The sequence below is a fragment of the Pocillopora verrucosa genome, chromosome 9, assembly GCF_036669915.1.
Source record: "Pocillopora verrucosa isolate sample1 chromosome 9, ASM3666991v2, whole genome shotgun sequence".
NCBI classification, from domain to species: domain Eukaryota; kingdom Metazoa; phylum Cnidaria; class Anthozoa; order Scleractinia; family Pocilloporidae; genus Pocillopora; species Pocillopora verrucosa.
This window is the reverse complement of record NC_089320.1, coordinates 17,009,581-17,023,616: the sequence shown is the minus strand read 5'-3', so window position 1 is coordinate 17,023,616 and position 14,036 is coordinate 17,009,581. Positions and strand designations below refer to the sequence as shown.

The window sequence follows — 14,036 nt, the reverse complement described above, 5'->3', positions numbered from 1 at the left end:
ATAAATGTTTCCTTTACTTAAAATAAAATATTCTTCTCTACCATTCCAAGGTCAATTTGGATTCAAGAAGGAGTCAGATGACGATGATGGAAAATCAACAGGTACAAATAATTAGAACAAACACAGAGTGTGTCTTAGCTAAAGCGTCAATTAAACAGTGGGAAACACGTTGCAAAACAAGTCAGCTTTTCGAAAATTGAAGAGAGATGACCACTTTTAGAGGGTCAATATTTAGGATAGAACTAAAGAAGAAATTATTTTACAGCCTAAATCGGCACGATAACCATACGTTGTACATTTTTCACTTTTCAAACCGATTTGGGTCTTAAATATTTTTACACCTAGGGGAAAAGACCTTGCATATATTAGGAGATAAAGAAAACAAAAGTTGTGAAAAGTCACGAGTATTATTACTATTTACATGTATTGGTATTTCAGTTGGTCAACAGGCCTCCTCAACAGCAGTTGTTGGAAGCCTGGACTTTGCTGATAACGGTTTATCAGGTGAGAAAAAGAAACAAGCATCTTTAGATTTCTTTTTAAAATTAACCATAACAAGACAACTAGAACTGAAATTTTGTCATCTATCAACTGAGTTGATATTGAATCAGAGCCATTCGCTCGGAGTTTTTGAATATTGAGTTACCGAGACGAAGTCAAGGTTTATAAAACGAAAGAAAAAAGAGCTTCAAACGCTATTATATGTTACCCCTGGGTTCAAACCATTTACTGTGTTACGTTCGCTTGGACGAGAGAGCGAAGGACTCTTACGCGACGAGCGCAACTAGGATGCGACACGACAGACAGCTTATCCGACGAGAACAAGTACCTTGACCGTGTTTTTTCTAAGAACAACTACAACGAAGACTTCATCAAACGTAACACTTACCGACCTAATACTACTACCGAAGCTAACGCCAACACAACTCCTACGACTACAGCAACTATACCGTACGTAAAGGCATATCTGAGAACATCTCGTGCATCCTACAACCATTCAATATCCACGTCGCTCACAAACTTAATACCACACTTCATCAGTTACTGACTAACGTCAAAGACAAAGACGAACCGAGGAACAGCTAAGAAGCATTGTATAAGATCAATTGCTCCCACTGCCACGCCTTCTACATCGGTTAGACTGGCAGAAACCTCACAACTAGCTAACTGAACACAAACGAGCGACAAGGAAAGGCGATGTCAACAATCACATTGTTGAAGATCACCGACTTACGAACCACTCTATTCACTGGCGCTCCGCGCAATGCCCAACCTACAGCACCAACTACTTTCAACGACTGACCCTAGAAAGCTGGTTTACCAATTTGGAACAGACTCCCCTTAACAAGTGTGAACCACTACCGGCACCATACAAACGACTCATTCACGACATTACCAGTACAAATGAACGAACAGAACGACCTGACTTCACTAACGGATCGAGACCGACCAATCACGACCGACTTACGCCACCTGAGTCTTACAGCCAATAACATCATGGCAAAACTGACTAATCAGTGTATACAAGATGATGACTTCCGCTCAGGTTGTCGAAACGTCAGATGCCACTACCGACAACAGTCCTTCTCAGGACTACACTCTCCCGGACGATCAAACTACACTATTACAGAGAGAAAATCCAAACAACATACAAGTTGCAGTTCATTATATCAAGTTCGCCGATTCCCAACATCGGAAAAGGAGATAGGAAAGGGGGCTAAAAAATGACTGATTTAAAACAAGCTAGCAACGATCAATGGTGATGTCACCAATCAAACTGCTAAAAGTCAGCGAATGACGAACCACACCGTTGACTATGAGTCTACGTGTTATTTTACTATAACAGGACCACTGAGTACAACACGCGCAATCAAATCAAACACATCGTTAAACAAACTGAACCCTGAAAGTGTTCCTTGCTCAAGTAAATTTGTGTTCTTCGCTATTTCAAGATCATTTTACATCCAAGAAGGAATCAGATGACGATGGAAGCAAGCCAAAAGGTACAAGAGATCAATATAAAACTGAATGAATGTAAGCTTAAGTCCGAAATTAAGTCGAAATATAAATCTTGGTCATCATCAGAGATCATCATAGATGGGGAGTGTTTTAATTATTAATATGTATTGGTATTTCAGTTGGCAAAGAGGACAACATGGAAGCTGATGAAAACCTGGCTGCTGCTGACAACGGTTCCCCAGGTGAGGAAAAAAGTGAGGCCTTATTAGATTTTTTTTACGATTATAACGATATGATACTACAACTCGAACCGAGATTTGTTACCGATGATGAGCAAATTGAGTAATCTTGGTATTTCGACAGTCTAACAGCCCAGTTATCAATCGCACTGTCACAAGTTTAGAGTATATTGTACCTGTGAGTGATGGAATGGCTTTTTATCTCTCACGATATAAAAAAAAAAGTGTCTGCAAGAAAATTATAGAAGCACCATACGTGACCAAACTCAAAAGTGTGAAGTTTTTCCCCTGTCATTTCTTTAGGAGAAAAAATTAAGGCTACTGAGTCTAAAAGATGCTGCGCCGTTTTAAATAAAATATTTGCAGATCATATTTTTCTGCAAAAGACTGGTGGGCGTCCTTAAACCAATATTTTCGACACCAAGACGAAGGCGAAACGCGTTAAAACCTACGAGAACATTTGTTTTCGCTCTAATTTTTATGCATCCTCTTTCCCTCATTCCAAGCAATATCGTCACCAAAGGCAGTGTTTTTCACCAAATTAAGGCCCAAAACTTGACCAGCTTATCGGTCCTCACTCATCACCTGAGAGCCTCAAATCTGTCGTCACTATTCCAGAAAATCTTCCACTATCCAACTCAGAGCTAGAAATCTGTGCTCAATAAGGGCTTCCATTTAGTTTCCATTTTTAAAACCACCGACGAATTTTTAGTTAAGCAAGACGTAGAAAAATTCCTTCGCGCGTTCAATTTCATAAAGCCTTTTCCATGACAAAGAGAGTGATTCTGACAGATTAGAAATCGGTACGGTTGTCCATTGGGATGCAAAAACAGATACTCCATTTCATCATGGGTCACTAAAATGGAAAATTGGTTCAGTTGTGACACGCGCAAAAGATATCTTACATATCTTCGCTATAATTTCAGCGAACAAAACTTCAGATGATAAAGATGTGGACCTAGACAACGACCCCTTAGTAGGTAAGTGAGAAGACTAACGTGTTCCACAAGACGTAAGGTAGGACAATCTGTAATCATCCACTGTCCCTCTTACACTCGGAACAATTCAACCGTAGCTAGTAGAGCGCTTTATGATTGAGTGTCGTAAAACCGAAACTAAATCAGCAAGTCACGAAAAGGAATTACTACAAGGAGCCGATGAGAAATTTAAGTGGAAACAAGGAAACTTCGCATACCTGACGCGCAGGAAACAAGAGCGACCCAGCCACAATTCAACTTGTTATATTTTTTATGGAGGGTAAGTTTCTAAAGAAACTGTGGTGTTGCATCGGTGGGGGAATATAACAAGATAACATTTGGCTTTATCAACTAAGTTCATAATGTAAATTTGCCATCGTAAAAAAGTTTCAAAGCTGACGTTTCGAGCGTTAGCCCAGTTCGTTAGAGAGAATGACAAAGGGCTCCAAAAGTCAGCTTTGAAACTCTTTACAGTGGCCAATTTACATTATCAACTCATTTGATAACATTAAATTACCTAGTTCTAGTGTGAAATCTGACTGACTGTGTTAGAGGCGCGAGTTTATGAGCAATCCAAGGTTATTCTCTACATTCAGTTGGAATTTTTTCTTTCGGAACGTCGCTGAAGATGAACCAAGAGTTTGAACTGATTTGGTGCAAATTGTCCATCTCCCGTCTAATAGAACGAAGTGAAGTGATAATCTTTTTCCGGGAGTAACTTTGATTACCATTCTACTGCGCGAGAAAACATAGTCGCACCAGCCTTTCTTAAAAAAAAAGATCTATTGAAAATTGATACACGTGTCTTGAAATGCTCATGTGATGGAACGCCATGAACAGCATCGTACAAGAATGGAAAAAGAGGGCATGGTAACGAGTCCTGCAATCTGATTGGTTCTTTACCCGTTCAGTATTTTCCTAACTCTTCCCACGGGTAACGGTAACGCTTTCGTGAGTCGCCGAGTACATCCCTACTTTCGTTGCCATTTTTTATAAATATATCTCGTTTTTCCGGCTGGGCAGTATTTGAAGTAAAGACGTTGGTCACTACCTCAAGCCAATAAATAACTTATTAATCCTCTCTTTTCTCTCTCCCAAATCACTTTGGTTGACAGAAAAATATCGGTTTAAGAATGAGTTGCATAAGCAATAGTGTCATTACTTTGGTTGACAAGCGGCCTAAAAACCTCCTGCAATCAATTTTAATCGTTCACAAAAAGTACCCAGAAAGTTAAAACGTGAGGTATCTGGTTACAATTGAATTAATTGAAGGAACTTTCATTCATTTAATATCTGAGTTTTCTCAAACAATTCGTTCGTAGTGAAAGGGCGAGCGAAGTTTTAATTTCAGTTGTACAAAAAATATACACTCTTGGTGAGTCTTTCCAAGTCCGTTCAATTGGACATTTGTACCGTAAATTGCACAACAGAAACTGAAGGAATCCAATGAGAAAAGGCTGCATTAAATCCCCTTGTGTCTCGTTGGAGTGTATCATTCGAATTTAGTTTTTATGAAGGAAAGACCAGATTTACACACGCCATTGCAGTAAACAAAAGAGCAAACTCTCACAACTTCAAAATAAAAAAATTGGAATTTACGTACAATTACTTCCCCGCCGTTTACCTAATGAACAGAGGTAAATCTTCGTACATGAATTAATTGTCGATGAGAGTGAATAATGCTTTCCGGAAGATCATGGAGAAAATATCGGGACCCAAGAGATCCATTAAGATCACTGATCACTTTACGTGTACCTCCGTCAATGTCATTTATTGCATAACTTGCACTTTTTGCAATAAGTTATATATTGGTGAAACAGGAAGACGACCAGGTGACCGATTCCGAGAATACGTTCGCGACCTAGAAAGAAATGACAAGGACGCATCCAAACCAGTCGCTAGACACTTAAATCTCCCTAATTATTCTAAACAACGCATGGCAGTTTGCGGCCTTTCCCTACATATAGGCAGTTCGGAATGTTGCAAAACATTAGAGCAAAAATTTATCTTCCAAATCGGCACCCTTAATCCCCAAGGTATAAATGAGCGCTTTTCATTTCACTAATTTATTCTTGTTTTCTCGTCACCATATTCACACCAATAGCGTAGCTCCATTTTCTGCATATAAACCCACACACTACCCACAATTCCTCCAATCGCTCCGACGAAGGGCTAAAGCTCGAAACATCAGCCTTTTAACTCTTTACGGTGACCAATTTACTTTTTCAACTCAGTTGTTAACACTAAATTACCTGCGATACTCTCCCACCGACGTAGCACCACAGTTACTATAGAAAATTACCCCCCTTATTCTAATATCTTTGGGTTTCTTGTTATAGTTGTTTCGTTGTTGTCGTCTTTTCTATTTGCTTTTCTTGATCCACTTCCGATCAAGAACAACTGCCCATCCATAAGAAAGAGCTTGCTTAAAATGTTCTCGAAATCATAAAAATCTATATTCTTCCTTAAGGATATAAGACGTGAATACTGAGTAAGTGGGCTTATATATTTTTTGTATATGATTATTGCTATGCTGGGTATGCGGGGTATCGTAATTAATTGGTCATAACGAGTAATATTCCAGTGTTTCTTGTATTTTTAGTGAGAGCAAAGGATTGTTTTCAACAAGGTAACAAAGAATACAGACAAGGAGATTTTCATAGAGCGCTACAACTGTACACTGAAGGACTTCAACTAAACTGCAAAGATAATCGTCTGACAGCCAGACTCTACAATAACAGGGCAGCAGCTCATTTCCGTTTAGGTATGGAATTTCAACGTTCATTTATTTATAATTTACTAAAAAGTTCATCTTCAAAGAGTCATGTGGTCCCATTTTATGCTAATTTTTCTGGTCGTTTATCTATCACTCCAAATGAGTTAAAGGACATCCAGTAATATAACGGCTACTTAAGATAAAGACTCCAAATCTTGCGACCTTTAATGAACCGAAATCCCCGAGAAGAGCTTTATATCACTCACGAACCTCTTTAATTTCACGTCGAGCGTTCAAGTTCAAGTGTTAGGTCCTAATGGTAAATCACAGTGCTCTGTGAGCAAACTCGTGAATTGACACATTATTTTTTAGATTATATTTAATGTTATCTGGTTTAGGGAATTTTGTGGTTGATTGTCATATCTGGAGTACGAGCAGTAGTTCGGTGTTCGCTAATGTAGCAAAGAAACAAAGTAACGTTGGGATAAGAAGGCATTACAATTGAAATGATCATGCTATTACATTTGACAAGGGTGGATGATGTCATGTGTTTTAAACGTCTATCATTTTTGTTTCTGGTTTAAAAGAAAAGGTTGGAAGTAAATGTGGGTGAAAAGTGAAATTTACTGTCTATTATTGTAAATATTGGAAAATCAAGGCAATACTGTCTTAATGAAAACATTAACGATTCCCTCTTTATCAAATGAGACAAACGGGAACGAGTTTTGAGTGATATAACGAAGCCAAGCCTGCCACCGTCATTTTGGATCTCTGCCTGGGTAGATTTAAGTCACGTGCTAGGCAACGCATAATCAATAACAAGATAGAATTTCATTTCAGGCCTATTTATCAATTTTGTGGTGTATAACTTTCGCATTTTAGTACCTTGTATGTATGTTGAATGTTCAAATTGTCTTGAAACTTAGAAGAAAATGGTTCTTTAAAAATTCACTGAAAATCGGTAGCTAAAATTGTTTGTTTAGGTGTTATTTGATTTTCGTGTTAACTTGTAATTTCGTCAGTCGCCGGCATCCTTCGTTGCTTCACACAGGGAAAACACACGCGACGAAATGTTATGATCAATCGCACGCCATAACAGAAAAAGCTTTTGAACATCTGTAAACTCCGAGCGCTTCGCAGTAATGGATATTTTCAATGAATCTTCGGATTGTTTTCAAGTTCAAGGATTGTAAATGACAATTTTATGAAAAACGAAGGTTGTTCTGTTATTTCAGTGTGAATCCTTGCACGCCTGCCAGTCGCTGGCGCCGCTTGTTGAACTAAAACGAAAAAAAATAAACTCTTTTAAGACTATCATTGGCCTCTTTTTCACCCCACCACTATTCTTAGCAACAAAGGTCGCTATTTCGTTTGTTTATTGCTCGCCAAAAACTATCAAATGCGCTCAAAAGCCTAAAATCGAAAAAAGTTTACAGGGATCGACCAATCGAGCGAGCGAGCAAGTGCCATTTCCCACAACTCGCTCTTGCGCATGCGCGTAATTCACGCGTTAAAAAAGGGAAAATTAATAAATCAATTACGTTATCACCTGCACTTCCCATATGTATTCTCCCCACCAAACCCTCCCTCCTCCCCTAACGGCGTTATCGAAGGTTATATGAGGGGGCCCAAGTCTTTCTAAGGTGAAAGAAAACCGGGAATTAGTTGTAAAGAGGCCTGTTGAAAGCGAATCTGTTACTCTTTTTGCAATTCTATCGAACGCAAATGACCGGTTAGCCCTAACTCTCTCTTTCAGAAAACTTTGAAAACAGCCTGAATGATGCCACAGTTGCTGTACAATTAGAGCCAACTTTCACCAAAGCCTTGGAGAAAGGTGAGTTTAATTTTAGTCGCCATTCAGCAGTGATAGCTCCCTGGCTACGTACGTTGAAGTAGATGTTTCTAGCTCAAATCTACGCAGTCACGCACCATAAATCTTCATTTGTGAATTGAAAATACTAATATTTTGGCACTAAAATTTTTCTCACTAATCGTTGTTTTTACAGGAGCTGAAGCTTGTGTGCAGCTTAAGTTGTATGATGAAGCAAAGATCTGGTGTCATAAAGGATTGGCCGTATCCTTTGAAAATACATTTGCATATAAGACGTAAAAAAACTCCAGTAATTTCCACTTTAAGCTTAACTTAAGAAATCTAGTGCAAACTTAAGACGTCCAATGATTTTCAAATTTTCCCTAATCCACTCGTTTTCCTCCAGAGCTCGTTCCATATTTCTAAATTTATGTCATTTGCATATCACTGGTGGTTCCTTATTTACTCTTAAGTTGAAAAGACTTGGAAACTTCTTGTCATTCATAATTGCCCTTTTTCTTGTGTCCCACCGAAACATTACGTAATCCGTAGTTATTCAACCTTGTAGATTACATTTTTTTTTTACACTTAATGGTCTTTGGAACGCTTTTGTCATTCATGGCTGCTCTTTTACGAACGCCTTTTTTTTTTTGGAGTAAATCGATACGGTTTCACTTCGTTAAAATTAATGTAAATGAGCATAGGGTAACAAGTAAGGGACCGATATTTTAGGCAAGGCGAACAATTAGAAATGAAAAAAGGGGGTCAGTTTCCAAAGAAACTGTGGTGCTGAGTCGGTGGGAGAGTATAGCAGGTAATTTAGTGTTAAAAACTGAGTAAGAAACGTAAATTGGCCACCGTAAAGAGTTAAAAGGCTGAACAATTAAAAATCTGACAAGTGTCTGACATTTTGTAAGAAAGGTGCTTTCATTGAGTTCTCAAAAGCCGAAAAGGCACTCTGCAGGTAGAATTCTTGCAGTATCTAATAGACTTTCTCCTAAAAACTGGATGAAACACCCTCCCTAAGCATTCCACCTTTCCTCTCAGTAGTGTCATTTGACTTAATGCATTGAAGATGGACGATAATAGCGAAAGGTTGCGTCATCTATTAAACAAGTGTGGTAGTGAGACAATCGCATCCGGAGAGATAAAGCCTCAGCAAGTAAAGGTAAATCTGACAACCATCACCTGAATTTTTCTTTCAATAAAACTGATCAGGCAACCAGAAACTCTAAAGAGGTTAAAACGTGCATCTCGAGTTCACAGGTCTTTGTCGAGGGGCCAGTAACGAAAATCACGAAATTATATTGCTTAATCGTTACGACCGCAGGGGCCAATATTTTTCCAGTACTCACTCAAATAAAAACATCAAAACGGGGTTAGCCAAATCCCGAAGTCTTCTAAAATATACGTACGTTCTAAAGATTATAAATCGACAAATTCTTAAGGCTAGAACAAAAGCCTACCTCTCTGTCTCTGTATTTTCTTTGGAGTCTACTTCGTTGAAAATCCACATCCAGGAAGGAATTCAGAGGAATTCTGTGCGAGTGGTTCTCATGGCACAATTACAGAGGTCTAATAGGGAAATACTTATCTCTGGCCTTTTTTAAAGACCTTGTTCGAACCTCAAACTTAGGGTCTAAATAAGTGCGTAATAAAACTTAGCGACACATTTCCAAACCTTAAGGGAAACTCAAACCAGGAAAGGAGATGAATTTTATTCGTTTGTTTGATCGCGACATTTCTACTGCAATACTGCTAGTCTTCATTAGGCAGTGAGGTCGCTTGTTTACGTGTCGCTATTTGAAGCGCGTTGCTTCGTTGCTATTGGTGCATTTCGATCCTCATTATTATTCCGGTTGTTAGATGGTGTTCCCCCATAGGTCCTCATTAATCGGCTGTTGTGGTGTCTGATCGTCGAATAGACACTTAACAACAACGCTTCACTGACTGAGGTTGGTTGGTGAATCCCCCCACTGGTACACACGTACGGTTAAAGAGGCTATCCATATAAGACTTCATCTCAACAACATCAGTGGAGATAGTGGAATCGAAATTCACGAAGCTTGGATACTCACGATCAAACAACACAACAGCCGATCAAAGAGGACCTATGAGGGAACACCATCTAACAACCGGAATACTAGTGAGGATCGAAATGCACCAATAGCAGCCGACTAACGTGCTACAAATGGCTTAAGGGGTAAGTTGGCCACCGTACAGAGTTCAGGCAGACGTTCGGAGCGTCAGAGCAATGAAGACAAGCAGCATTACAGTGGAATCGTCGCGTTCAACATCCAAAGTGACTCTATCGTGAAACAAAGGAATTAATTTCATCTTTTATCTTACACCACGATGAACAAAAAACTTATTTTATTACATCAAACCAGGACGTAGAAATTGCCAAAGATCTGGGAGACAAGGCTAGAGAAGGATGGAGTTATGGCAACCTTGGCAATGCTTATTTTCGTCTAGGACAGTTCAAAACAGCCATCGACTACCATAAACGTCATCTAGATATTGCCAAAGAAGTGGGAGACAAGGCTGGAGAAGGGGCGAGTTATTGCAACCTTGGCAGTGCTTATGGTAGTTTAGGACAGTTCAAAACAGCCATCAGCTACCATAAACGTCATCTAGAAATTGCCAAAGAAGTGGGAGACAAGGCTGGAGAAGGAAAGAGTTATGGCAACCTTGGCAATGATTATCATTGTCTAGGACAGTTCAAAACAGCCATCGACTACCATAAACAAGATCTAGAAATTGCCAAAGAAGTGGGAGACAAGGCTGGAGAAGGAGGGAGTTATGGCAACCTTGGCAATGCTTATCATTGTCTAGGACAGTTCAAAACAGCCATCGACTACCATAAACAAGATCTAGAAATTGCCAAAGAAGTGGGAGACAAGGCTGGAGAAGGAAGGAGTTATGGCAACCTTGGCAGTGCTTATCATTGTCTAGGAGAGTTCAAAACAGCCATCGACTACCATAAACGTCATCTAGAAATTGCCAAAGAAGTGGGTGACAAGGCTGGAGAAGGAGTGAGTTATGGCAACCTTGGCAATGATTATGATAGTCTAGGACAGTTCAAAACAGCCATCGACTACCTTAAACAAGATCTAGAAATTGCCAAAGAAGTGGGAGACAAGGCTGGAGAAGGAAGGAGTTATGGCAACCTTGGCAATGCTTATTGTAATTTAAGACAATTCAAAACAGCCATCGAGTACAGTAACCGTCGTCTAGAAATTGCCAAAGAAGTGGGAGATAAGGCTGGAGAAGGAAGGAGTTATGGCAACCTTGGCAATGCTTATGGTTGTTTAGGACAGTTCAATACAGCCATCAGTTACTATAAACGTCATCTAGAAAATGCCAAAGAAGTGGGAGACAAGGCTAGAGAAGGAGCGAGTTATGGCAACCTTGGCAATGCTTACGATAGTCTAGGACAGTTCAAAACAGCCATCGAGTACCATAGACGTTGTCTAGAAATTGTTAAAGAAGTGGGAGACAAGGATGGGATTGCCCATGCTCTTTGTAGTCTTGCTAAAAATTTTGAAAGGCAGGAATGTCTCCAAAGCGCCCTCTACTATTATGTTTCTAGTAGAAAGATTTTTAATGACGTTCTGGCTAGTTTTCTGTTGAATCATAATTGGAAGATTTCGTATCGAAATGTTCACACAATAGCATACAAAGGTGTTTGGCGCGTACTTTTACTGAAGGGTGAACATGTCAAAGCTCTTCTCGCTGCCGAGGAGGGACGTGCACAAGCTCTAAGAGATATGTTGGATTTAAAGTATAGCTTTCGACAAACCCTCACGTGGTCGAACTCTAGGAAATGCTCTGATTGTCTTTCATTAAGAAACGTTTCATCAGATGTAGTTTTCCTAGCAATTACTGGACCTTGCATTGCTTCGTGGACTATTCGGAACGGAGAAGTCGTTCAATCGAGAATAAAGCATGTGAACAACTTTCTTTACCAACGTGAATTAGAAGTTTACATTACCTCTTTGAATAAGGCTGCTTCCTTGCAAGTTAGTGCAAGGGCTGCTGTTGAATGGGAAAAAAGTTCAACTCAAGTGGGCCGAGATGAAAAAGGAACGAGCGATGGTTCTCCGCGAAACGCGACGACAAATGCCCTGCGGAAGCTTTATGATATCATAGTTGCTCCTATCGCAGATCTGATTGATGGAGATGAGCTTGTATTTGTTCCTGAAGGTCCACTTTGCTTGGTGCCCTATGCAGCATTGGTGGATTCGAATTCAAGGTATCTGTGCGAATCTTTCAGGATTCGAGTAATTCCATCCCTAACCATTTTAAAATCAATCTCAGACTGCCCGACAGAATTGCACAATAAAACCGGTGCACTGCTCGTGGGTGATCCATGTTACAAGCAAGTCCTTTATCAGGGTAAATTGTTGAGTCAGCTGCCGGGTGCAAGGAAAGAGGTGAAGATGATTGGAGGAATCCTCGGCATTGCTCCTCTCATTGGATGGGAGGCGACAAAGGAAGAGGTATTAAGACGAATTTCCTCAGTTGCGTTGGTTCATGTTGCAGCGCATGGTATAAAAGAAACAGGAGAGATTCTCTTGGCACCAAATACGAGCAGGACAAGCTGTCAAGCTAAAGAGGAAGACTATCTACTGACAATGGGAGACGTGTTACGAGCCGGGCTGCGAGCGAGACTGGTTGTGCTAAGTTGCTGTTACAGCGCTTGCGGTGAGGTTATGGCCGAAGGTGTGGTTGGCATTGCGCGAGCGTTCTTAGGTGCCGGTGCTCGATCGGTTCTGGTTTCCCTGTGGGCCATTGCTGACGATGGTACTCAGGCGTTCATGAAACATTTCTACGGAGCACTGGAAGAAGGCAAGGGTACCAGTGAAGCTGTTAATCAAGCCATGAAGTGCATGAGAGAGTCTGAAATATTCAGCAAAGGGTATTACTGGGCGCCATTTGTACTCATTGGGGACGACGTGAAACTGGAATTAACGGAAATTAAAAGGTATCAACGAAGAGTGAGATGTTAATTATCACGTCTTCGTTCCCTTTGGAACTTTTTTATGAATGTTTAGTTGTTTCCACTAACCCTTTATGTCTTCATGTCTTTTATCTTCATTACATTCCTGCAGCCGAGGTAGAGGGTGCACAAGGATAACACAAAACAGAGAAATAAGTTTCTCGTTGAGTTATTGCACTGCCTGTTGTTAATACCGAGACTCGCGCTTAAATTTATTTTTCGAGGAATTCAAGAAAAGCATTCAATTTTGCGGCTCTTATATTTTTCTTGTAGGTCATCACTGATGGATTTGTATGCAGACAAGAGGGAACCCAAGGCGTTTGGTACTGACTAATGACAATCAAAACCAACAGAGGCATGCGGGGTGACAAATTTAATGTTGCGCGGCGTTGAATTGAACCGGTTGAATCGTTAATTAACCTGCATTGAGACTATAATCAAATAAGTGATTTCTTACCATATCATATAATAACGTGTAAGTGCAATTTGACAAATTTAATGTTACACGGCATTGAATTGAACCGGTTGAATCGTTAAATAACCTGCATTGAGGCTATAATCAAATAAGTGATTTGTTAACATATCATTTAATAACTTTTAAGTACAATTTGAAACTCTTTTCGACTTCTTTTAAATTCAGCTTTGTGGATTTAAACTGATAAAAGTCAGATGGTTTACTTTTAAAAAGAGATTATTTGCGGAGATTGAGTAGTGTCGCGGCCATGTTTAAGACAAGTTATGATGAGAAAACCTTTTAATTAATTTCACATGGTCTTCGTAAGGATTATACAGCGATTTTTTCTAAATCATAAGTTTAATACGAAAGTTTGACCTTTGGTGTTTTGGCATATCTTACCTTTGAATTTCTAACTTGTTGTAGGTTGTACATATGACTGCTTTTTTTACATGCATTTGGACATGCATTTGATACATTATGACCCATTGAATTGATAACTTTAGTTTTTAATCTTAAAGCCTTTGCCAGCTTGGAAGTAATGTACTATCCATAAAAACTAGAGCAGGCATAAATCATGAACTATGGAAAACAGAGAGTCCATTGGTAATTACTTGATACATAATCCAATTAAAATCCATTTCAGATCTTCATTTCAGTTCTTACTGTTTTTGTATATTTGACGCAATTTTCGCTCGGAAATTTAGTGAAAAAGCAGGCGATGTTTTAGATTATCACTCTTCTGCTTGATATTGCAAATTTAGTGTAAAAAGAACCTCCGAAACACAAAAACTAGAACACCATGAAATTCATATTCTGTTACACCTCTTCACTCTGTCTAAACTTATCCTTTTGCCCAATTAAATAAACAGCTGTTGA

The 14,036-nt window shown here is 39.5% G+C and overlaps 1 protein-coding gene across 1 annotated transcript; it reads left to right on the top strand.

Annotated features, from left to right (window-relative positions):
• The first annotated feature begins 4 nt into the window (after positions 1-4).
• LOC136283522 (tetratricopeptide repeat protein 28-like) lies at positions 5-13,037 on the top strand. The gene is made up of 12 exons (XM_066172495.1): positions 5-101; positions 439-504; positions 1,953-2,003; positions 2,139-2,201; positions 3,125-3,178; positions 5,778-5,939; positions 7,648-7,725; positions 7,898-7,965; positions 8,777-8,869; positions 10,092-10,472; positions 10,782-12,688; positions 12,977-13,037. The coding sequence occupies exons 1-12, from the start codon at positions 5-7 to the stop codon at positions 13,035-13,037; spliced, it is 3,081 nt and encodes a 1,026-aa protein (XP_066028592.1).
• The last annotated feature ends 999 nt before the right edge of the window (positions 13,038-14,036 follow it).

Excerpts from the sequence above, each read along its gene's own strand:
- LOC136283522 (XM_066172495.1), top strand. The coding sequence starts at position 5 with ATGTTTCCTTTACTTAAAATAAAATATTCTTCTCTACCATTCCAAGGT. Across the intron at positions 2,202-3,124 it reads TGCTGACAACGGTTCCCCAG|CGAACAAAACTTCAGATGAT; the intron begins GTGAGGAAAAAA and ends CTATAATTTCAG. Across the intron at positions 12,689-12,976 it reads GAATTAACGGAAATTAAAAG|GTCATCACTGATGGATTTGT; the intron begins GTATCAACGAAG and ends TTTTTCTTGTAG.